At 40.7% G+C, this 26,561-nt stretch overlaps 1 protein-coding gene across 4 annotated transcripts in view; it reads left to right on the forward strand.

Moving 5' to 3' along the window:
- The window catches only part of GALNT13 (polypeptide N-acetylgalactosaminyltransferase 13), a 338,848-nt gene extending 314,244 nt beyond the window's left edge, over positions 1-24,604 (forward strand). For 3 of the 4 annotated variants that reach the window (XM_075933419.1, XM_075933416.1, XM_075933417.1), the window contains 2 exons: positions 12,316-12,514; positions 19,447-19,586. In XM_075933419.1, the coding sequence (XP_075789534.1) occupies positions 12,316-12,501 (186 nt within the window). In that variant the 3' untranslated portion in view covers positions 12,502-12,514; positions 19,447-19,586. Of the gene's footprint in view, positions 1-12,315; positions 12,515-19,446 lie in introns of all 4 variants that reach the window. The other variant, XM_075933418.1, reaches the window with a different exon arrangement.
- The last annotated feature ends 1,957 nt before the right edge of the window (positions 24,605-26,561 follow it).

The following is a 26,561-nucleotide window of genomic DNA, read 5'->3' on the forward strand; positions in this document are numbered from 1 at the left end:
GGCAGTAAACCTGCAGCATGCAGACCACCACTTGAAAAAGTTATTTGCCAAGGCAGTGTACTTAATTTCTTCATAAAGTATACTTTTGTTTATTTCAGAGTTTCTGCGAGATATGATTCAGAGTTGGCATCCTTTTCATCGTTGATTCTTAATGTTATTTCCCACTTCTCAAATAGCACAGTAAGATTCTTGGACTGCTTCCCCTTTGAAATCTAATGACTTAATTAAAAGGACAACCTCACCAACTTGTTATATGAATAGGCTGAGACAAAAGAATTTCTCAGTTTTCCTTTGGGCTCTCCCATAAAATGTAGGCTAAAGTACACAATGTAAAAAAGTGTAAAAAAATAACCAAATAGTCTTGCAGCACCTTAGAGACTAATACAACATGTAGACGGTAACATGAGCTTTCGTGAGCACAACCCACTTCTTCAGATGAATGGATTTATTAAAGGTTCAGTTTCTAAATAAATAACGGATGGGGGGAAGAAAAGGGAAAAGAATATTCAATTAGAGAGTCTATGCTACATGAAGCTAATAGAGAAGGCACTAAGTGTTCTTAAGTACACATTGGTTTTCTTTTTTAATGTCATTGGGATGTGGAATGTAGTGAGCCATCCAGCCAATGTCTTTGTTCATACCTCTGTTGAAGGAATCAAACTTATAAATGAAATTGAGCTTTGAGGCCTCCCTGTGGAATTGGCTTATGACATTGGCCTGAAACAATATGGTGACTTTGAGATCCATTAATGAATGCCAGGGTAAGTTAAAATGTTCCCCTAACAGGTTTCTGTGTGTTGCCTTTTCAGATATCTGATTTGTGTCCATTCATTCTTTCTCATAGAGACTGTCCAGTTTAGCCAATATACATTCATCAGTATTGAAAAGGTTATAGGTTTGAATAGCTACCTCTCTTGCTTTGTTTAATAATCCTGTATTTGAAGCCAGCTCAGATGCTTCAACCTAGATTGTGACTTGCACAGTCAAGCCAAACCCCATAACTTCTCTCTCCCTCTGTTTTCCTCATTAGTGTAGTATCTAAACTTCTCACAAACTTCAAGAGTTTCTGGCATTCTGGGTTTGAATGATGTAACATTTATATTACAGTAACATTTAGGCCCATGAAATACATATGAAAAGGCTATGAAACAAATCTGTGCCTGTGCTCATGTAACTTGCCAATACAATGGCATTTCTGCATTAAAATCAAAGTGGTGCTAATGTGTATGGTGTCTCTTACAACATATGGCAATATGTACAAGAAAAAATTATAAACCTTTATCTTTTATAAACCTGCAATATTTTCTGGAAAAAAATTGTATAATTGTCCTCTATATATAACACATGAATAAATATTTCAAGATTTGATCCTTTGTGGTAAATTTGCATCACCTAAAGTTATTATAGTATAAACCTATTGGATAAGCATTCACTGAAAGATTTACAAAAATTCCCTGAGTTCATTTCTTTCATATTTCTGTGCTTCCATTAGTCTGTAGGGAAATGGGAATATAGCTTTGAGGTAAGTGTGCCAACGCTTGCAGTTCCTGTGATAATTTCTAGTTGAGTACTTCCCTCTTCTTCTAGTGGTGTGATGCAACATTTTCAGTAGACTGTATTTCAAGATTGTAAGTCTTAACTTTTCAGTTACTCAATGTGCAGTTCCCATAAGTGTACATGTTTTGTGTGGAATGCATTAATTTTTAGAGAGACTGATAACTCAGGGGTACATCTTCAAAACTTGTTATTGATGGAAGATGTACACACAAGTTCCTGAATACTGAGTCATGGTTCCCTCATGTAAGTATCCAGGACATCTAGTAGAATGTAGTTGGGGCCCTATGCATGTATCAGAAAACAAAAATTAGGTTGATAATTGGCACAGGGGGAGTACATTTATATATCAAGTCTGCTTCTCTCCAACAAAATGCAATATGTATGTCCTTTGAAACCCTTAACTGATTTTTGCTAAACAAAAACCTATTTTGGACTTTATGCCTATAGCAGCAAATCTTGTGTTGGTTTTAATAATGAAACACATATTGTTCAAAGACAATACATTTTCCCCACAATATGCAAGAAAGAATGATAATGGAGAACTATATAGAAGCATATCTTTCGAATAATTTGAGCAACTATTCTTATATCAACTGATAAGCCTTAGCAGTCATGACTGACTTAACATGCAGTGATGCCATTAACTTCACATTTACCTGTGTGCATCATTAAAATAACTATTGCTTCTGCTGATCTGACACTGTACATTTATGGGGCCAATAAGCTGAAGTCAGTGAAGCTATACAAAGTTATAACACCTGAGCAGCTGGCTCATAAATCTGATCTTTAGGTAAATTGCAGTCTGATTACAAGTGATCCAAAAGGACCCAGGCATTTTTAAATGGAAAAAAAATACAGAGTTTACACTTTTAAAAAGAAAAACGTTAAGAGGAGACTCTCATCTGCCATAAGTCAACAGAGCTCTTTTGATGACAATGGGAATGTGCTGAGTTACACCACTTGCCAGATCTGACCCTGCTTGTCTGAGAAAATATATTGGTCTGTCTATTAAAATAATGCATCCCAGTATTTGTACCTAGCTGTTGAATCTTCTAAATATACAGTATGTACATATAAATATGCAATACATTGAGATTATTAAATCTTGTCATTAATTTGTTTATGTAACAATGCTTTCTCATTAATAGAGTAGACAGATGAGAGGGATATGAACATGAAGCATGATACATAATGAAACAAAAACATAAATTGATGTTCATTCTGGTTAATTAAAATGACATTATAAGGACATTTGTTCTTGAATTTTTGTAGGCTCCATGTGTTTTATTAGTTACTTTGGAACAAAAAGTGGGATGGTTGCAATGAGTTATACATAAAACACTATCATTTTGTTTTAGGGGTTATATGAAATATGATTTTAAAGAAAGGTCTCATTCAGGACTAGCTGTAATTCTTCTCCAGTGCTTGCTCGTGTCCATTCCAATCAGGTGTGTGCGTGCCACGTGCATGGAGTTTCGGAACCTTTTTCCCTAGCAGTATCCATAGGGCCAGCACGGGAAGCTCCCTGGAATGGTACTGGCACATCAGTGCATATATACCCCTGCTGGCCCCTCACCCCCTCAGTTCCTTCTTACCGCCAATGACGGTAGCTGGAGTGTTCTAGACAATCAGTCTACCCCTAGCTTCTTTGTAATTAGTTAATGTTCCTGTTAATTCTCTAGTATATAGTTGTAAATAGTTTGTTATTAAGTTGTTATAAGAAGGGCTGTTTATCTCCAGCACCTCTCCACGGCCGGGGAGGGGATGCCAGGACCCCACAGTTTTAAGCAGTGTGTGTCCTGCCTTAAACCTATGCCCTGTGGCGATCCCCATGACTCCTGCCTGAGGTGCTTGGGGGAGAGACAGTCCATGAAGATTTGTAAAATCTGTAGGGGATTCAAGCCCAGAACTAGGAGAGAAAGAGACGCCAGACTGAAGAGGCTCATCATGGAGTCTACTCTGCAGCCGCTGGCACCGGAGGGACTTCAGTCGGTGCAGAGTACCCCCTCCTCAGTTCCAGAGGGCTTGACGGCTCTGGCGAGGCATAAAACTGAGGCTTCACAACACCGCTTCCACTCCCTGGTGCAGAGGAGACCGAAGGACGCTAGAGGAAGATCCCTGGTCAGGAGGGACCAAAAAGTACGCCGAAAGATGGGGTTCTCGGCAGCGAAGACACCTAAGGAGCCATGTAAGGAGTCGGGCCATACTAGCTCTCCCTTGAGGGAAGAAGCCGAAGGACCACTCCCAGAACTGAGCCCTTCGACCCCGGAAACTTTTGATGTGGCACGTGACCTTATAGCAATGACCGCTCAAGAGCCACTGCTGCCTGCAGTACCAGACCCACAACATCTGAACACCTTGGTACTGGTTGCTACTGCGGTGCACTGGGGAGCTACTAGGCTGGTGCTGACCTCGTCAGTGGCATCCTCCCAGTTCTCGGTACCACCAGCATCTGTGTGTCCCGGGACTCCTACCCCCTGGATTCCAGAACACTTCTTGGCACCACCATGGGGTACAGAGCCAGGGTTACTGCAGTCACTGTTTATACCAGCTCCGCTGTTGACTTCGGCACCGTATCTGTTACCATATACAGCACCGACAGCGGTACCAGTAGCAGCAGCGGCACCGACAGTGGCACCAGCCCCATGCGCATGCCAATCCCCGCACCGATCTCAACCCTGGCACCGAGCCATGCGCCATCCCCGGTACCGCTGGAGCCAGTCACATCGCTGTTGACGTGGGCTACGATGTTGCCATTATCCACCATGTGGTCAGTGCTGGGAGCAAGTTAATGTCCCCCCTGGCACCATTGGGTCCGTGCGCACAAGCTACAGCACCTATGCATGCGGCACCGGCACAGACCCTGTTGCCTTCAGTATCTCATAGGAAACCAAGGGCGATGGCAAAAGGAGTAGAGGTCTGCCCCCCCATGGTCAGCCTCGGACTACTCATCTGAGTCGGAAACAGAGTCCCTACGATCGGGCATGACTTCCTACAGGTCAAGGTCCAGACGCCGCTCACATTCCCATCATGGAACCTCACAAGAGATGGGGCCTCAAATGTACGCCTGGTCACTGCAACAATGACCCTTTTGGACACCCTGGGCATACCATCAGGCCCAGGGGCCACCCCCTATGGCTTCGGTGTCGGAACCCTCAAGACAGGGGTCCCCTCCATTGGCAACACCACTTTACCGTGCCCCCGCATCAGAGGTAGAAAAATCAATGACTGCATCTACTTCTAGACCAACAGAGGCAGGTGACATGAGTGCCAATGGGGTTGCCCATGAGACTACGATGCATGAGCCGGCATCAGTATGGGCAAGCCAGCATGAGGATGAGCCGATGGGGGTGGATCCCATCTTGAGAGACTCATCGTCATCATCCCCTGATGAGGCCCTCAGAGACCCAGCTCCCTTGCTCCCAGCAATGGATGCACGGGAACATCAAGAACTGTTGAGGAGGCTGGCTACGAACCTGTCAGTGAGGGTAGAGGAAGTCCAACAAGAGTCAGACCCGATGGTGGACATCCTCTCTGCCAGTATCCCTGGGAGGATAGCGTTGCCTCTTAACAGGACAGAGGAGAAACTGTCAAAAATACTATGGCTGACTCCTGCCTCCATTCATCCCACACAGAAAGGCACCAGGGTCCCCCGGGTCCCACTCCCAAAGCAAAAGAGCCAAGAAGTTAGACCTGTTGGGCAGGAAAACATACGCCACCGGAGGATTACAACTGCATATCGCTAACCAACAGGCCGTGCTGGGGAAGTATGCTTTTAATACCTGGGCAGATGTGGACATATTCAAGGACTGGCTTCCTCAGGAGTTCTGCCAAGAATTTGCAGCCCTAACTGAGGAGGGCAAAACGGTGGCCCATACGACCTTACAGGGGGCCCTCGATTCCGCAGACTCAGAGGCTAGAACAATGGCTACGGCCGTTGTAATGAGGAGAAATGTGTGGTTGCAGGTATCGGGCATGCCCCCTGAAGTGCAGACCACATTGCAGGACCTTCCATTTGAGGGGGAGGAGTTTTCTCTGAACAAACGGACTCTAAGCTGCACAGTCTGAAGGACTCAAGAGCGACCCTAAAGTCCCTGGGGATTCATACGCCCAGGCCCTTAAGAAGACCACTGAACCCCCGACTGGCTTTGAGGCCATTCCTGCGAGGCTTCAGTATAGATCGGGGGAGGAGAAGGGGCCATGGGAATAGTCGGCATGATCAACCCCGCGGTAGACGGAGGGCCAGCAGGTCCGAGCACGATAGGGGATCAACTACATCCCAGGGACACCAGTCCAAACCACTGTTTTGAAGGCACGGTTGAGGACAGTGCACCACTCCAACCCCTTTTTGTTTTCCGCCTCTCCCATTTCTACCAGACCTGGTCAAGCATAACTTCGGGTCAATGGGTCCTGAGCCTGGTAGCGAAGGGATTTTCTATCCCCTTTACAACTACTCCCACCTCTGCCCCCCCTACTTCCATGTCACCATTGCCCCGGCGCACAGAAGGTTCCTGAGATTTGTAGTGGGTACAGACCATTTCCAGTTCACAGCCCTGCCCTTCGGTCTATCCACAGCGCCGAGGGTATTCACAAAATGCATGACACTGGTTGAGGCTTTTATGAGGCGCCAGGGTATACACGTCTTTCCTTACTGGGACGACTGGCTGATACAGGGATCTTCCCGAGAGCAAGTGATGGGACACATTGCAAACACCAGAAGTCTGTTCCTCAATATGGGCCTCATAATAAACGAAGAAAAATCCACTGCAATACCCACACAAATAATAGAGTTTGTGGGAGCTCATTTAGACTCCACATTGGAGACAGCTTCTCTACCCAATCACAGATTGCAAACCCTGAGATGGATGATCATGGACCTTCACAAATCACCTATAACTATGGCCTGCAACTGCATGCGACTTTTGGGCCATGTGGCAGCCTGCACATACGTGGTGACCCGTGCTAGGCTCAGGCTTCATCCACTGCTGAGTTAGCTATGACTGGTCCACAATCTGTGCAGTGCCCATTGGACATGGTAGTCATGATCCCAGAAGGGGTACTTCTAGCCTTAAACTGGTGAATACAGGAAGACGTAGTAGGTGCGGGGATACCCTTCACCAAACAAGTCCCGTCAGTGCAACTGGTGATAGATGCGTCAGATGCTGGGTGGGGAGCCCACCTAGAGACTCTCCGGACGCAGGAGTTATTGTCGCCTACATAGTTGAGATTGCACATAAACATAAGAGAGCTAGGGCTGTCAGATTAGCATGCCATGCCATCCTGCTTTACCTAGAGAACAGAATGGTGGAAGTGCTGACCGACAACAACACCGCCATGTTCTACATCAACAGGCAGGGGGGCGCTCGATCCTCCCCTCTGTTCAGGGAGGCTCTGTGGCTCTGGGAAACCTGTATCTCCAGGGGCATCCAGCTGCAGGCAACTTACCTTCCTGGATCCAGCAATACTCTAGCAGACAAACTCAGTCGATCCTTTCAAGTCCATGAGAGGATGATGGGATGTTTTAAAGGAAGTCTTCCGGAACTGGGGCTATCCCCTTCTGGACCTTTTCGCCTCCAGGACCAATACCCAGTGCCAGAACTTCTGCTCATTCATGGGTCAAGGCGTGGGGTCTCTAAGGGATGCTTTCTACATAAATTGGCCTCCCCAGCCCCTGTATGCATTCCCTCCCTTTCTGCTGATACAGGACACCCTTCTCAGGGTCAGACGGTTCAGAGCAATGGTGATCATGATAGTGCTGATGTGGCCAAGACAACACTTGTTCTCCTTGTGGGAGTTGACAATAAAGGAACCAGTACACCTGCCTCTAGTCCCAAATCTAATTACACAAGACGTAGGGCAAGGAACCTTATGCCATCCCAAGCTGACAGCCCTCCATCTCACAGCTTGGTTCCTGAGTGTGTGTCTGCACTAGAATGGGATTGCTCAGCGGAGGTCCAGAGAGTGTTACTGGAAAGTAGGAAACCATCCACAAGGGCCATATATGAAGAAATTCACAGCGTGGACTCTGAGAAGGGGAATCAAACCAACCACAGACGGTATTCCGCTGATATCGGACTAACTGTTATATCTCAGAAATCAGGGCCTTGCTACCTCCTCTTTGCGGGTATACCTCGCAGCAATTATGGCCTTTCACCCAGGAGAGGGCGGGAGGTCGGTATTCACCAATCACATGGTAAAGAGATTCATGGAAGGGAGTGACAGACTGTTACCAGGTACATGCACCACGGTTCCACCATGGGACCTTAATGTGGTCCTTAAGGGTCTCATGTGACCTCCATTTGAGCCTCTAGCCACTTGTTCGCTAAAACAATTAATTCGCTAATATTAATTAATTACACCTATCATGGAAGGTAGCGTTCTTGGTAGCAATAACCTTGGCTAGAAGGGTATCAGAGCTCTGAGTGCTGTCCTCAGAGCCACCGTATACAGTCTTTTTCAAAGATAAAGTCCTATTACGACCTCACCCGGCCTTTCTTCCCAAAGTGCTATCCTACTTCCATACATCCCAGGACATTTTCCTGCCTGTACTTTTCCCTAAGCCTCATTCTTCACCTAGGGACCTAGCAGACTTTGCACTGTCTAGACGTGAGGAGGGCCATAACTTTTTACATAGGATAAACAACTTTCATAAATCTGTACGGCTTTTTATTTCCATCATGGAGTGAATAAAAGGATCCCTTATTTCGGCCCAGTGCCTATCTTCATGGATTACCTCCTGTATTAAAGAATGCTACCATGCTAAAGAAACCACCCCCCTTCCCCGCACTGATGGCACATTCCACAAGCGTGCAGGTGGCATCCGTGGCGTTCTTGGCTCAGGTGTCAATCACTGACATCTGTAGGGCAGCCACATGGTCTTCAGTCCATACCTTTTCGGAACATTATGCGATTACACAACATGCCAAGGAAGATGCATCAGTAGGCAGGGCGATGTTGCAATCTGTGGCCAAATAGATGTTGTTACTCTCTGACCCCACCGTCTGGCCTATTGCTTGGGAATCACCTGATTGGAACGGACATGAGCAAGCACTCGAAGAAGAAGAAAAGGTTACTTACCTCGTAACTGTTGTTCTTCGAGATGTATTGCTCATGTCCATTCCAAATCTCACCCACCTCCCCTTCATCGGAGCTATTAGGCAAGAAGGAACTGAGGGGGTGAGGGGCCAGCAGGGGTATATATGCACCGATATGCCGGTGCCACTCCAGTGGGCTCCCTGTGCTGGCCCTACGGATACTGCTAGGAAAAAAAGCTCTAAAACTCCATGCATGCGGAGTGCACACACCTGATTGTAGTGGACATGAGCAACACATCTCAAAGAACAACAGTTACAAGGCAAGTAACCTTTTCTTTCTTTGAGTGCTGCTCTTTCCGTTTTTAATGACAGCATTTCCTACTAGCATTAAACTAATTTTAAAAAACCCTGCAGTTACATCGCAGAGTCTATATAAAGTCTGTATATTGTACAGATGCAATGTATATTGGTTCAAGACATTAAAAAGTTGCTTTACTCTATTCTGTTTTAATTCAAGTGAAAACATTTAAAGCAGCTGGTTGAACTCCACGTACATAAAACTCTCTATACAGATTTGCAAAAGGCTGCGGTCCTTTAGATTCAACATGCAACTTTTATAAATCTGTAGGAGCTATTCATGAAAATTTTCCTCCCAGCAAAAGTTAAATTCTCTTATTTGTTCAAAAAAAGGATACCTTGTTCATTCATCCAAAAATGTGTAGGTCATAAGTTTAGGATTTCAGGATGGTTCCCTCCTGTGATTTCATACCAACTTGAGTTTTGCATTTTAAATTAAAACAGAACAAGTATTAGAAGTGAAATGTAGCAAAATTCACTGAGCTTTGACTGATTGTGGTCAAAACAAAGAATCCATCTCACCAGAGGTTATTGTGAGTCTTTGGCAGAAAGGGTTGCTCTTTTCCCCACAACGGGATGACAGGAGCTAAGGTCAGTCTAGCAATCTAGTAGACATTAGGTTGAGTTGAAAGCAACAAAGCCGTCTGAGAAGGAGGCAGGAATCTCTGAATACTGCACTTTGTAAACATCCTCCCTCCAGGTTTGCAAAATACATTAAACCTGGACTGAGGTTGTGTGGTCTCACTGTTGTATTGATTGGCAAATCTCTGAAGTATGAACTCTGCTAAAACCCTCATGAGTTTGTTACAGAGGGACAACACATGCTAGCATGAGTTAGAAGGAAATAAATATTCAGTGCATTAGTTACATAGAATAACATCTCTATAAAGCTCCTTGTTGAGCACCACTGAAATGGTGAATTATGGGAAAATATAAATTTTTCATAATAATGTGCCAAAATTGTCAGCAATTTAACACAAGCTACTAGATACAGGTCTGTACCCAAGGAGGTGCTAAGGATGTGAACATATCTCTCTATGGTCCCCCAAGGAAGCAAGAGGGGGTTCCACGGCTGGCTTCCTTGTGGTCCACGGCTTGAGCTCAGCCCCCATTTTCTGAGCCTATGCTGGGGCTCCAGCCCTGCCCTTCCACCTTCCGAAATCTGGCCAGTGGGAGCAGCAGTAGGTGGTGTGAAGGCAAGTAAGGCCCCCTCACATACCCTCATATGCCCAGACTCTGCACCCCCCACCTGCCCCTCCCCTCTAGTCAGACACCGTGCCCCTGCATCCCCCTTGCTCTGCACCCTCTGCCCTGCCAGACACCCTGCCTCCACCTGGCTCCTGCACCCTCCCTTGCTCCTGGACCCTTCCCCCTAGGCAGACACCCTACCCCTGGCCCACTCCTGCACCCTCCCTCCTGGCCAGACACTGCACCTTGCCCCCTTTGTCCCCTCCACCTGGCCAAACACCCTACTTCCAGACAGCCCATTCCTCTCACTGTCCTGCACACTGAACCCCCCATTTTGTCCCTATCCCAGAGCTTAGGGGTCCACAAAATCTACTAACCCTGGAACTTCAGAAGAATGAATCTGGCTTATGGGAAGCCCCAAATCTCAGTCCTCCGTCCTTTCCCCCTCCCTCAGTGGGGCTAGAATACCAGAGGAGTGTCTTAGTTGAGGGGCCACATCACTGAGGGGTTTTGGAGGGGAGGGGTTTCTTCACACTTGTGTGGTCCCCAACTGATTTTTCTGTGGGCCAGTGGCTCCCGATCCAAAAAAGTTTCCCCACCCCATCATAAATAAAGAAAACATGGGAACCTTTTGTGTTGGACATATATTAATATTTTACTTTATTTAAAATGAAGTTTGATAAACTAACACGAGAAAGGTAAAGCACTCAGTCAATTTAATAATTTAAATTAGTATTTCCTTTCTTTCTGGTTAAATTAAACTCTTTTCCCTTGCTGCAGCACTAGCAAAATGGCTTGGGCATAATTATGTAATTAACAACAAGTTTCCATTAGCAACTGGTGGTCGAGGGAAAGGTTTGCATTGAGCCAGGTGTGTCACAGACCAAAAAGTTTGAGAACCACTGTGCTAGGGCAAGGGGAGAGCACTATGTTGCAGGGCAATGGGAGGACAGGACTGATGGCAATGCAGCAGGCCTGGGGGGACAGTACTCTCCACGCATGAGGAGTAGCCCTGGTCCAGCCCTGCTGGCTGGAAGCCTCACCCAGCACTGGCCAGGCAGAGCAGCAGCAAGCAGAGGTGACTGAGGGAGCAGGGGGCCATGGCAGCAGCATTGCCCATCATGATCCCAGAAGATAATTTCTATAAAACTTTAATTGCTGTAAACATGTTTAGTATGTTATAACAAAACCATTTTCATAATCACTCTTTCCACTCCAGTTTTCCATTAACCTCTCATGTACACTTATTGCATGACTATTTTGAACTCCTTTTGGAAAAAATTGCAGTCCACATTTACAAAAACAGCAGCCCCCACAGAAATTCCTGCATATGGGCCTGTGATAAAGAGCTTTATAGTATGTCCTGCTGTTGTTCACAGGCTAAATTCTGCCATAATGTATCTTTCCTATTTTGTTTGACTATGATTTTGATTTTATATGGAAATATAGGGGCAAGGAATTGAAAATACGCCTGATAGTCAAATTCTTATTGTCTAACATTTTTATGTGAAACATGTGCATTCATTATAGTATTTATTATTTACATTTCAGTAGTAATCATGGATCAGGACCCACTGCACCAAGCACAGGGCACACATGCAATTAAAAAAAAACAACTTTCCTCTTAGCATATGTAGAGACACCAGGATGCTGTCTTCCATTTTCTACATGTTAACTCACAAAAAAACATAAAACAAAAAAATGTGGCTTGGGGGAGGGAAAACGAGTGAAATAAGTGTAGTGAGCAACGTTCTCAGCACACCCCTTGCCCAGCATTGTCAAACATTTTGTTCTATTATTTGTGCCTTGTGGTAATTGCTCCCAGTTCACTTGCACCAATTCCTTGTTCCTGCATGGAGCTTTATGTGGACTGGTCCCTTGAGATCAAGAAAAGTCCCACTGGAAGTATGTACTGATCCAGAGCCTCATGATGGATCTGACCCTGAACTTGTGGTTGTGCACATTCACATTTTGGGTTAAAACTATCCAAACACTGTAAGTTTTAAGTATATCCTCCAACAGTAGGAATAGTGCTCACAAATGCAGTTAGATGAGAATATTGCCTTATCATAATTTCCCAGTTATACCGTTGTAGATGCATAATAGAACACTTCACTAATCATCCTTTATTTGTTTTTCCTCTCTTTATATTTGCTTTTACAATTTTTCTGTCACACAGACCCACACCTTTCTTCATATAATCACCCAATCGTGTCTGACAATAAGCAAAATAGAGGATGGCACCCATGGTCCCACCGTGGAGACTTGTAATGGGAGCCCTTTGCAAATGTGGATGATAAGAAACTACACAAGGCTGGAAGTTTTTAGGAATATTTTTTACAGCCCCACTGATTATTTCCTTTAGCAAATTATTCGAGGTTGGTATTGAAGAGTGAAATAAATGTATTTCAATCATGATTTTCTCTGAATAATACTGTCTTCCATTTTCTACCTGTTATCTCATCTCCCTTCCTTTTTTGTTGCTATATTCATTACTATTGTTATTTTGTAGAGAAAAATTAGTATTGATTTTTATCACCTAAATGCAACTTTAAATATCTGGGGCCAGATTGCTGTTCCATTGATTTCAATGGCACTTTAACAATTTACGCCATCTAAGGATCTGGATCCTTTTATAGATGTGTATTCCAACCTACACAAGTACTGCTAATTATGAAAATATGATCTCTGTGACAGATGGATATGTTCAGAAACTCATATTTTTTAATGTGTTTCCATTTAGCAAAATGTAATCTACTTTTAATGGAAAACGTAAGCAACCATTTGCCATTGACTGAGTCATACATGACTGAGCAAATATGCTAAATGTTCCTTGCCTTATTCACTAAGTAGTCCTATCAGAAGAAGTTGGGCCACTTACATTAATTTTCAGGATTTAAGCCTAATTTCTTACATGCACCTCATACCCTATGAATGCGGATATGCTTCCCTTTAACCATAAGCGTAATATATTTGAAGTCTATGGGTGAAGTTCTGGCCACATTGAAATCAATGGCAACATTCCCATTTTACCCTCTGACACAGCTCATGTGTTTAAAATTATGTTCGTTGGAGTCTCCAGAATCAGAGTCATAGCATTGATAGAAGTGTTATCTGAATATAGGTTCCAGAATTTTATCCATTTATGTTTAAGTATCTTGTTTTAAAATAATATTCTGGGAGAATCTTGTTTCTGAGATTGTCTTTGGAGAGAGTTAATTTTCATTTTTGTGAAAAAAATTAAAGTTGTATAGTGTATACTGTTTGTGAGTGAGCAGAACGTAGTGTGAGGTATATGGTCCATTAACAAAATAAATAGTTCAGAGCAAAATATTTTTTGTGATGCATTGGCTATTTAGTAGTATGCTGAGATACAGTTTCTCAGTATATACTGTAAACATCTATATAGCAAAAAAACAAACAAACACTGAAATTGTTTTTCTCATGATTATGTCTTAAAATATTTCTAAATGTTAATTCACCTTTCATTTAAATAACATTTCATTGGTATCTTTTTCAGATAAAATGATTCATAATAATCATTTCCTCTAAGCAGTTTGATAATACTTAACTATTTTCCCATCACTTTGATATTTATAATTATATGTTAGAGCTGCTAGGATAAAAGGATCTCCAGTTTTAATTGTATTGTGTTTGTCATAATGCAAGTGAATTGTATGCTCATCAGAAGATATTTATTTACCTATACTTGGTGAGTAAGAAAACACAGAGGATTGCTCTGTTTCAGAGTGTTTTTATAACTAAAGCTACTTCAGTGTAATCATTCTGATGCTGGATATAAAAGGAAATTCCAGATTGTTTTGTATGTGTCTTATTTTACCCAGAGTAATTGATTGCTTTCAAAACAAAGGAGCATTTTCTGTAATAGCATTAATAATGATACAGTGGAGAAAAATGCTTTTAGGAGACAATTGGAAAGCTCAATGTTATGCTAGTCTTATATGAAATTCTACACTGAATAAAAAGGAGCAACTGATGGAGGCAGCAGTATCATTTATATGCTTCTTTGCATTACTGTTTATAGTAGAGAATGGGAGCAGCTTAATTGATCTTAAAAACATATAAGTCAAATATCTTTAATGCTTTGAAGAGGGTTATTTAATAAACAAGCAACTTCTGTTAACATTACTATCTTTCCTCTTGTGATTAGCAAAAGATGGCTTATCTCACAGTGCTGAGCGAGTATTAAATGGCCCTGAATGATTTAGTAAAACAGATGTAGGCCTTTCTTTGGGAATTGTGTAACAGTTTGTTTTGAACTGAGGAGCAGGCCTCTGGGAAAGCTTTTCTTAAAGAATAGTCCCAGGAGAAATTATGTGCTGCATAAAATGTTGAAATGTGACATATGTCAATCCAACATGAACAGTGAATTAATATCTTCTGCAATGGAGAGGAGAGATGTTTGGGTAATATAATTACAGGTCTTGCTCAAGTCTTTGGAGAAATAGCATCTAAAAACATTTTAAACAAACTGAATTGGCAAGGATATACTGAAATTGACAGCATGTCACTCTGTGGTTTCTGAGGCCACCCAAGGAACATGCAGAATAAAATACAGCTCTCTGAATTAAAGACCATTGGTTATAATTTCATTGCTGTGATTAACCAGTAAATTATTATTACCTTGCAGCCTAAATTCATGAGGTCCCTTAATCAATGTGGTCTAGCTTCTAGAGATATCCTACCACCTACCAGATGTCTCTCTTTTTACAGTTTTGCCCCATGGGGAGAATTACTCTTGCCTGGTCTCCATTCCTCTACCCAATAACAGTTTTCATCCTCAGTAATGATGTTGCCACCAACTATCCAGCCCTTTGTGTCCCAATAAAAAGCTGGATACAGTCCCACCACATTTTCCAGCTGCTGTGTCAGCTCACCTGGACCTTCACACATTGAACCTGAGCTGTGGGGCTTGCCTTTGGCCTTGGAAATATCCAACATCCCTAGAACTAAGTTTGGATTTCAGCAGGACTGACTCAGCCCTTCATATTTCCGAGGCAAATACACTGAGAATGCAGTTTAATGTGTGAGGGTCTTTTAGATAGGACTTTAAAACAGATTTTAATTGCTTCATGTAGACACTTATGTTTCTATTGCATATCTTATATGCCATGGGGCTTGCCTAAAACTTCTTGCATGTGCCCTTCAATACACACACTCCACTTGATTGCCACTCTCTTCTCTGCAATCCAGAGGTGGTGTATGAAAATGCTAGTTTTCATAAAGCACTTTGGGAACCATACGTTTGAAAAGCACCCATGTAAAATATTACCTACTGCTGGATTTGTATTAAGTAGCAAGCATCTATGAGATACATTGGTTGCCACAGAAGGAGCTCTGGTACACTGATTACTGCAGCAGACAGCATACAATACACAGACTTCCAGATAGCAATTTAGATGTAGCTTTGAATGATAGTTCATTTATCCACCCACTCATTTAAAATAAGACAATGCAACTTATTCAAAGCTTTGTGTGTACTTTTCTGGGAAGAAATGGTTGAGCAGGATCATTTGTTTCCCAAGATAAGTCTCCATAGCAAAAAGGAGTGTTTTTTTTAACTCACTTACTAACTTGTAGTAGCTAAATCAAGTTAAAACAGCAGTGTAGAAACATCAGTTCAGCTTTCAACTCAAGTTAGCAGCTTTAGTTGAAGTCTATAGGGAAGCTAGAGTTGAGCCCAAGCTACTAACCTAAATTAGGAGATGAATTGCTCTGTCTTCACCTCTGTTTTCATTCTGGTTAACTAACACTTTTTTGGAGAGGGGGGTGTAGTGAGGACATATTCTTAGATTAGTCTCTCCTTTGGGATTGTCCACAAGTCAGAGTCACAGTAGGGCTGTTTTTATTCTCCAGGAAAGGGTTTTACATTCCAAAAGCACAAAGTAAATGGTCTGAATCACAATGATTGTGTGTTTCCTGATGTGTTGGACACCTTCTAAGAGTTACATTTAACAGGAGGAATTTGGGGCTAGATTGTGCATCTTGTGCACTGCGAGTGAAAGGCACTACTTGGCTGCACCAGTTCTGGAGGCATTGTATCTCAGAGGAAAAATTCCTCCTGGGCACCTTGGTTGTGCTCTATGTCAGTGATAGGGATGTGGGCATTCCAGCCTAATGGCTAGATTCAGCATCACACTCATGGGTCAGAGCTGACATCTGAGTCCAGGTGAATGACAGAGCTGAGGGTCAGAACTGGGTTATCTGGAGTGGGACACAGTCACAGACCAGTTTTGAGCAGCCCCTGAGCTTCTGCTGCTGGGCTCAAGAGCCAGTCTGCTGACTCTTCACATTAGTCAGGCAGTATAGCTAGTCAGGCTACCTATTCCAGGTCAGCGATGCCCCTTGGCCACCATTTTTTTGTTGCAGGCTCTGCTTGCAGACTGAGGACCCTGCAGGCCCTGATTCCTGACAGTGTGTGTGTGTGGGGGGGGGGAGTTGCGGGGGGTAATTTCCTACTGACTTTATCGAGCTGCAGTTTATTCCTTCCCGTCCCATTGGGCCAGACTACTGCTAGCCAAATCCTTTCTCACTCCCTTGGGAATTATATGGAAAATGACCTCAGCACTCTCTTGAAGACCCAATGCTGAGATCTTGCCAGCCATAGAGAAAAGGATCCTACACCTCTGTTTCTCATGTGTGGCCTCATTAAGGTTAGTCATAATCTATCCCTTAGCTGCTATAAAGTTGAATGGCTTTAGCCTTCTTTGACCACATCACATAAGCATTTCAGAATGGGCTCTGCAATACTGTAGAGCAAAAAGGGGGAAGAAGCCTTAAATTTTTTTCAGAAACCAAAGAATACTTTTCTGTCATGTACTTCAGTAAACAGAGGGGCTTTTACTGGAGAAGGATTGAGTTCATGACAAACATTAACCTCGAAAGGCTACTGATAATTAACATTACATGATATAATGATTGGTCGATAGATCTCAAGCTGCTTTTAAATAATGAACATGTTTGGGGGAGGGGAAGGAATGGTATTTTATCCAATAACCCAGTGTTCTAATAAATTCTGGAGCAAGGCGCTTGAATAAAATTTACATGATGAATGCCATTGCTGTGGGGGACAGATGAGTTGGCGTTAAATCTCTTGGAAGGACAGATTAAATTTCACCTTGGGTCATATGGCTGACACTGCTGTTCTACAACATTAGAGTCAGGGATTGTTACTGTATATTTTAATATATGGGTTATATAATTCTCCTGCAGATGAGGAATTTAGGATGTATTTACATGGAGATAAAGGTTTACTCTGGAATGTTATCCCATCTGTGGATACAATACAAGGTGTTTCAGAACTAGTAACAAGTTCTTTAATAAATACAGCAGTTTCCTAATGCTTTGTTTTAGCTTCCTTTGGCTCTCCCAACAAAGGATATATACGAGTTTTAGATAGGTAGATGCTCCATATTTAAAAATAATGTGTACAGATTTCAAGGGAGGAAAGAGGAAAGCTCCTTGCTTTCCTTTGGAGGTACTGTAATACAGAGTCTCCAGTACTTTGTATGCTTACTCATATAACAAATTTGAAGTGTACCTAGTTTATCTCTTGCTCAAGTATATGTGTGTGTATAAGCAACATTGTACACATGAGGTGTGTCTAGACTACAGGGTTTTGTCGACAAAAGTGCACTTTTGTCAACAAAACTATACCTGCATATACCTTTCTCACTCCTTTGGGAATTATATGGAAAATGACCTCAGCACTCTCTTGAGGACCCAATGCTGAGATCTTGCCACTGAGTTCTGTTGACATACAGCAGTTCTACAAGGAATAACCTCATTCAAACCTCATTCTATGAGGAATAACGCCTTTTGTCAACAGAGTTCTGACGACAGAAGGCTTTATTGCATCTACACTGTCCTTTGCGTCTACACTGTCATGTCAACAAAGCAGCTTGCTTTGTCGACAGAACTGGATGTAGTCTAGATGCTCTTTGTCGACAGAAGCTTTGTCAACAGTATCTGTCGACAAAACTTCTGTCGACAAAAGCCTGTAGTCTAGACGTATCCATGGTGTTGTCTTGATAAGCTATGAACCAAGATCAGTCTGTTGCAATCAGAAATCAAATACAGATTTGAGTATATAGAAAATACCCCTCTTTTGACTGATCATGTACTTTTGGGGCTGATTTTTCTGCTTCCCCAAATAATTTCCATCTCAGAGTTCTTCATTGGCAGATTCCTGTGAAAGGCGAGGGAGGGGAACATTTCCTGGATAGAATAGGCTTGGAGCCATACTGCACTTCCAGTGACTGCCATCACGACAATGTTTGCTCCCTATCAGTGTGTGAAAGAATGCTGCAAAATCTAGTTGCCTGTCATTACCTTGACTAACCCCATAACCAAAGACCCACCACAGTTATATCAAGTCAAATCCTTGGGGGAATGCAAATTGAACAGCACTGCAATAAAGGGAAATTTACCCTGGCATGTTGAGTTGCTTTTCTGGCCTTGGGGTTTCCACTCAATAATATAATAGTGCTAATAATGTTACTGCAGTGTGATTGCATTGCCAACATTTTTTTAAGAATAGAACTGAAAAAATATTTTAAGGACTCAGTTTTGAAGCAATGGTTTACCATTGATGTGTGTAACATCTACCCTCAGGTGCAAACACTATAATCTCCACAAATTTAAAGGTGAGGAGAATAAAAAGGTAGGGCAGGACTTGGTCTAGACTGAACCTCTAGACCTTTGATTTCTTGAACTTAAACATAATAGTTCTGTAATAATATTCACTTGCATTAATTGGAAACTTTTCTGTATATTTTTTACACATACATCACAGTGCCTCACTTTAAGTGTGAGTCAAAGCCATAACATTTAAGGAAGGTAAGCCCTTTACTTCCATCAGAAATGTGAAAAGTGATGTGATACAAGGTGTTAATGTAACCCACTTACCTACGAGGTGGAATGTACTGTCCCACGCAGTGGCACTTAGACCACTTGCAGAGAGAAAGAATGAGGGTGTTCTACAGAGCACCAGCCAGCTGAGCCAGCTGTTGAGAGCCAGCTGGCTTTTAGCACTGTAGGGACACTGAGTTCCAGAGATTCCAGGTTCAGTTCCGCCTGGTGGCATTGTATTAGCATTCACTGTGTGATAAAGCTGTGCAAGTGGTAGTGACCACGTGGTGGTTGGCACAGGAATATTTAATGAGGATGAAATGCTCCTTTCTTGGAACATCTAGAATAGCTAGATTAAGAGGGAAATAATTAATGTTGTGAACAGATTGTTTAATAATCTTTAAGCAATTATTTCATTTCTTTTTATTTGACTTTACAGCGGCTCACATTGCGGCATGTCAACAGCAACCAGTGTCTTGATGAGCCGTCTGAGGAGGACAAAATGGTTCCAACCATGAAGGACTGCAATGAAAGTCGATCTCAACAGTGGTTGCTACGTAACATGACCTTGGGTGCCTAAATGAGACTTCCCATGTTCTTTCAGGCCTTGCAAGGTGTCTAGGCTTTCATTCTTCACTTATCTAAATCAGAAGAAAGGATATTCCTTCTCCTTTCTTTGTTCTTGGTGAAATGAAAGGCCTTGAAGCCCTCTGAGAAGTCCAGCTGTCAGAACAAAGTCATTTGTTTTTTTGCTTGTTATGGCATGCTTGTACATGCCTCTTTGAAAGCTGTGTCCATTCAAAAGAAGCACATTAGAAGCTATAAATAGCATACTATCTGCTACTATCAATGCCAGATACATTTGGAAAAGTATATCCAGAAAAACCTTGGAGCCTAATATCAAAAGGTTTTTTGGGGGGGAAAGGAGGAGGGTGTTTCTGGTTATGTCACATAATGTTGCTTGGAAGTGACATGATGAAAATGCCTTATGACACAAACTTATATTGTGAAAGATTTATAAATTTAATATATTTGTTCTGGTCCTCCATAGCAACACGGTGAGAATATTTTTTGCTATATTGTGTCATTTAGTACTCAATGAAGGATTAAACTGAAATGGATACCGAGCAGTACATTTACTGTACATAACGAATGTTTCATTTGTTGTGCCAGGAACAATGAAGTTGCTATACATAGCAGTTCTTTTAAAAATAGCAAAACTGAACAAAGAATGCGGTAAAAACGGAAACTGTATAACAAATGAAACTTCAATAAAAGACATTTGAATGATATTAAGAAGTAGGCAACTTACATGACTAACCCAGATTAATGCAAATTGGTATTACCCATGATTTCTGTACAGTCAGAATAGAAATCACTATGGGCCTCATTTACCAGTGTGCACCTCCATTAACCCTAAATGGTTGCATGAGTGGAGAATGGAACTGATCGAAGAATTTGGCCATCTGAGTGAAAAGCTAGTCTGAAGCTCAATCTGTAGCCCCTAGTTTTGAGCATAAGTGTAGCAGCAGACTGTCTAATGTATACAAGGGCATCCAAAGTTTGGAGATCTTTGCAATATCAGAGCATAAAGGGACAGGCTAAGGATGGAGTTTGAGCTCTAACTCAGAACTTTCTTGCTTTCATATGTTTATGATAGATGCTTATTTATATTTTTAAATAATAGTTTGTGTCTTAATTTCTTTTGTTCTTTTTCTTAACATGAGTATTAAAAATGTGCTGCTGATGTGCTGTAGTCTTCATAGGCTTCATAGGAACCAATGCCATATCAACAACACAGTAAGAGTTTGCAAAAATGTTTTGTGTTGTTTTCCTACATATTCATAACACACATTTGAGCTAATCCACCAGCGCATATCACCACATAATGGGTCTCCTATAGAAATGCTGTGGCTAGACTTTGAGCAATAGGCTTAATCATAGAATCATAGAATACTAGAATTGGAAAGGATCTCGAGAGGTCCAGTCCCCTACCTTCACAACAGGACCAAGAACTGTCTAGATCATCCCTGACAGGTGTCTGTCTAACCTGCTCTTAAATATATCCAGTAATGGAGATTCTAAAACCCCCTTAAGCAATTTATTCCAGTGTTTAACCCCTCTGACAGGCAAGAAGTTTTTCCTGATGTCCAACCTAAATATCTCTTGCTGCAATTTAAGCCCATTGCTTCTTGTCCTATCCTCAGGGGCCAACGAGAACAATTGTTCTCCCTCCTTATAACAGCCTTTTAAATACTTGAAAACAGCTAGTCCTCTCTCAGTCCTCTCTGTTCTAAACTAATCAAGCCCAGTTCTTAATGTATGTCATTTGCCCAGGGGCATAGGAGTCCTGTGAGGTCCCAGTACAACAGAACCAGTACCACAGAAGGGCTGCTGAGCAACATGAGAAACATCCTACCCAGGGGATAGATCCTATCTCTACCAACCACCCACAGTTTATCAAACAAAACCTGTTGCATTATTAGGAGCAGGAAGGTGAAACGGACTTCATTTTGTGTGAACTGGCTCCTTTGGTGAATGTATATTAACAGTGCCATGTATTTGCATACTATGGATTGATATTTCATGCACATTTTCTTGATATGGATCATTAAATGAATAGCAAATGCATATTAAATTTGAAAAATCATTACTATGCATTCACAGTAGCTGCTTTTCAATTCCTCATATCTTTTTTAACACACACACACACACACACAATTTGTTCACATCGTAACTGAACAGCTATCAAAACTGAACGCGGCTATAATTTTACTACATGAAAGGAACATTAAAAAATCACAAACAAAATCATTTAAATGCCAAGCTTAATGCAGAACAAATTATCGCTTTTTCAATCATCGCCTTTCAAAGGTCTCTCGGTCCACACACACAGTTATTTAGAAATTCATGCTGATCGATGAAATATTTGGCTACTTGCCTTGATAGTATCGCTGTAACAATAGTGGTGCTAATGAGAATGTTTAACACCCTTTAACAGTATTATAGGAGTGCATATGGTAGTGCCTGCCATCTTTTTTAACTTCTAACATATCATATGAAATAATAGCTCACGTATCTAACTGCAACTTGTAAAGTTGCACTGTCCATTTCTCATTGCACGTTATTCTTGACATTACTGGAAAGTAATGAGGGACTGGCATCATATCTAGATTGATTTCAAGAACAGAGCTTCAAATACAGATCATGAAACTTTTGAAACTTTCTTTGCTTGGCATGCAGTACTACGGTATTTAATACCTTATTCTCTGTATAAAGTGGACTGGCAATGAATTCTGACTGTTATACTACTTGATTACAATTGATGCACCTTGATTATATCAACAGTTGCACTGCTATATTATAGATGAGCTGCTTGACTTAGAAAAAAGAAAAAATACATTTGTTTATTTTATTTTATGCTGATTGATGGATGATAGTGAATACTGATGCTTAGAACAGAAATGTTGTTCAAAGGCTTGTCAGAATTGCATTACAGCTTGAATATAGGCCCCATATTGCAAACTCTTATGAAGTGTTAAAACTGAGTAGTCCTGTGGCACCTTAGAGACATATATATATCTATCATGAGCTTTCATGAGCAATCCCCACTTCCTCAGATGAGCTGGAAGCACATCTGAAATATTTAACTTTGCTCATTGTGAGTATGCCCTTTCACTTCAGTGGGATTGAGCACTAAGTTTACATCCTATGTAAAAGTAGAGGGAACCAAATAAGCCACCAGAAAGAAATCTAATATAAGCAACTTGGATGAGGAGAGATGACCTGCCATGCACCAAGTGACTATTGTGTTGATCTTAAGATATTTAAGGACCATATTAGTTCTCATTCAATTTGAGAGGTAAAATGCTATTTCCTTTCCTTTGTACTGAAGCTAGTCAAGTAAACATAAGAATAGGAACTTTCTAGGTTCTAATTCCAAATTCTACTACTGAATTCCTGTGAGGCCTTGGCATTTCACTTAGGCCAAAATTATTCAAAAGCAGTCTTTAATTATGGTTGAATTAGTTTGATGTCTCCAAAATGAGATACCCATAGATTGAAGCACCCACAATTAAAGGATATTTTTGAAAAATAAATTAGACCTTAACCTCTGAATCTGTTTCCCCATCTGTGAAATGGAGCTAATTCTTTTCTATCTCCCAGGGTCTTGTGAAGAATAACAAATAGTGTTTGTACTGCGTGTTCAAAATGTTAAGAGCTATATAAATGCTAAATATTATATTATTATTAGTGGAACAGATATTCCAGTTCTCATATTTTTCAAGAGTTGCTTTCAGGGAATGAAAGCAGGACAGAAGTCTAGAGCAATGTGTTAACACCATTTGATAAAGTGAGCATTTTGAAGGGCAAGTTATTTCTGTAAATAGGGCAAAAGTACTGCAGTTTTTCTTTACCCCTGTACCTTCAGGAATTACTTGAAGAGGAGAGAACTGTTGTAAAATATGTGAAGTGAAATAATACAGTTTTATTAAGTTAGTTTTGACTGGAAGGGTTGTTGTGGACTGATGTAATGTCCTTATTCTTGGAATAATTTTTGTTAGTTTCTTTGATTTTTGTTTTACTGCAAACTAGCATGAATGACATTTTAAAGAAAGGACAAGTATTGTACTGGTAACCTACGTATTTTACACTTGAAAGCAGAGATCATATCTGATCACAAATTTTAGTTGCATCTGATTTGTAGATGCTGAATACAGTCTCACATGAGGCAATTCTTGTTCAGATGCTTAAGAGTAAAGATATTAAATAGATTGTATTGTTTTCACTGGTACGAACAGTGTGGGGAAATAAAAAGGACTTAAGTGTTGGAAATGTCACTATCCATAAATCCTTATGCATTTTATCTATCATCTGAAAATCTTTAATGCCCATAATTCAGGAAGCCATCAAAGATTTAATTAACTATTGTGACAGCTATCACTTCAGAATTCTCTTTGTGTATCACTAACCATTGTTCTGTTTCCTGTATTTCAATATATGGAATAGATAAGTCAGCTGCTATCCTGTACAGTATCTGAACACATCTGGTAGGAATACACCATGTTTAAATTGCTACTAAATATAAGCTATTGAATGATCTTAAGGTGTTGAATGAACACCAGAAATGTGTTTTGGCTAAGTTATGTGAATTTTAGTGTCAGTGTTTTTCTTACATTCAATAACTTCTTAAATCAAGTCTCATTCAAATATCTTGAAGTCCCCATTTCATTCTCCAATGGCACGTATTCAGGAAAGCTTGATAAATGTGTTGATTTTCAAACATAGCTATTATGATTTTAAGTATACAAATCAATCTCTGTTAAAAAATAAAAGCATCTATAAAGTATAGACCCTTGTGTATTTTCTGTTCTCTTTGAGCTAGAGAGAGGCTGGGGTGTCAGTTTATTTAGAGGACTCACTTATAAAGCATCCTGAATAAGTGCTTGAGACAGAAACTCAAATTTATAAAAGTAGATTGTGGATAAAGAATTACACATTTTAAATGTTGTAACAGTTATTTAATGGTCTAATGTTACTCTTTGCTGTAAATTTAAATATTTATACATTTTTGTAGAATAAAAATATACCAGTTTAGTTTTCTTCTGGTGTATGTTCTCTTTTTATAAATATACAGTTATGTCTTTCCTGTTCAATTGATGATCTATATTATGAACTAGACTGTTATGTTCAAATACATAGAATTTTATTGAAGCTCCCTTACCCACATTCTAAATTTGCACAGAAATATCCAGAGTGGCTATTGGTAGCATGGTGTACAATAGAGAAGTGCATAGGAACTGTCCAGTCACAAATGGCCAGCACCTTACATGTGGTACTAACCAATACCTCAGTCCTGGAAGCTGAACTATATGGAGCTCTACTGTCATTAGCAGAGCTCAGCTCAAGGAGGTTCTGCTTACAGGACCTAAGTACAGCAAATTCTTCCCTATATGGTCCATGAATAAAATTACAATAGAACTAGTATGGTCAGGTGTCTGGTTTTCAGCCAAATACCTTGGACTCTCCCATGTCTTCCGCAGCCCATGAAAATGAGTGAGTGAAAGTGGAGGAGAGTGAGTGATGGAGGGAGGGGAGATGGAGTGAGTGAGGTGGGGCCTCAGAGAAGAACCTCTTCTGTAAAGTCATGATGTTGGCAACTCTAAGTAGCACCAAAAGAAAGGAACATATACAAATGGATGGGTTGGTGTCATAAAGGCCAATTCTTAATAGATCAACTTCCCTAAATTCAAGTTGCATGATACATCCTGTTCATGTATTTAATCAAATGTACACTTTTCAAAAACTCTGTTAATGGGAAGGAAATAGTTTTCATCCAAATTCATGTGTTGTTTCTCATTTCTTTTAAAAAAGGACTAAAGGGACCAAGCTGGACAATCTTATGCTGCAATCACGATTGCTGATTCATGAGGCTTTTCATCCATAGCTCATAACAATACTCTCTGATTACAGAGAAATGAGGGAAATCTGGAATCATTTTATACTTAAAGTAACAGATATTCAGTATAATCTATGTTAATGACAAGAGGTAAAAAATGTTGGATGGTGCAGTGACAAAATAATTTCTAGTAAGAGGCAAAGAGAGAGGCTATCAGAAAAATAAAGAATTTGTGAATAAAATTAACATTAAATCCATCCCAGGAGACCAGGAGAGGAAGAATATTCATTCAGTTAAAGTTATCCTACTTCAGTAGAGAAAGTGATTCATAATAAATTTCAGGAAGAATAGTGGCAAACCATTTTTAGATTATTTTGAATTCTATTGTAAATTCTAATTGCTTGATTATCTCAGATTTCTCTGTTAACCTCGTGAAATACCAAGGGTAAGTGATACTTTTATTTTTTTATTTATTTAGCTTTGGTCTGCAATTCTTTGAGTAATTTATACAGCACTGCTGAAGATTTTTTTAATAGCGGCAATTTCAGAGACATTTAACAAAAAATTCTTTCAAACTCTCCCTTTGTAGTGTAATATGTGGACATTATATATTGTACTGATTTCTTCTTAGCTTGTTAATTAGAATGATAAACTATCTCCATGAATGCTGGCACTCTTACCTATGCAAATAAAGAGGCAGAAATCTCTTCCAAACAATTCCCTGTCAGAGTTCAAATACCTTCAGTATATTCTCATTCTAAAATGATCTAGACTGCCTAAGAAATGTTTACTCATCTATTTATTTCTGATGAACACTTGTTTATATACAACATTCAGCACATGTATGAAATTAAAAGAGGATTTTGAAACCACTACAGTGATTATGAAACTATTTTGTAAAGATGCAATTAACTGTAGGGCTTGTGTTAATTACAGTATGTGAACAGATAGATTCACAAAAAAACCCCTATTTGAGTATTGAATGCAGAAATTGAGGTATGTTTCTTTACTGCTCTGCACTCAAAAATTTAATAAATTAATGCTAATTGTGGTTCTAATATTAGAGAAGAAGCCACAGTCCACAATTTGTTTTCCTTAATAAAATTATATTTTCTCTTGTCCTGGCACAATGAACCAAAATCTGGAGTCTTTAT

The sequence above is a fragment of the Pelodiscus sinensis genome, chromosome 7 (assembly GCF_049634645.1).
Source record: "Pelodiscus sinensis isolate JC-2024 chromosome 7, ASM4963464v1, whole genome shotgun sequence".
In the NCBI taxonomy this organism is placed as follows: Eukaryota; Metazoa; Chordata; order Testudines; family Trionychidae; genus Pelodiscus; species Pelodiscus sinensis.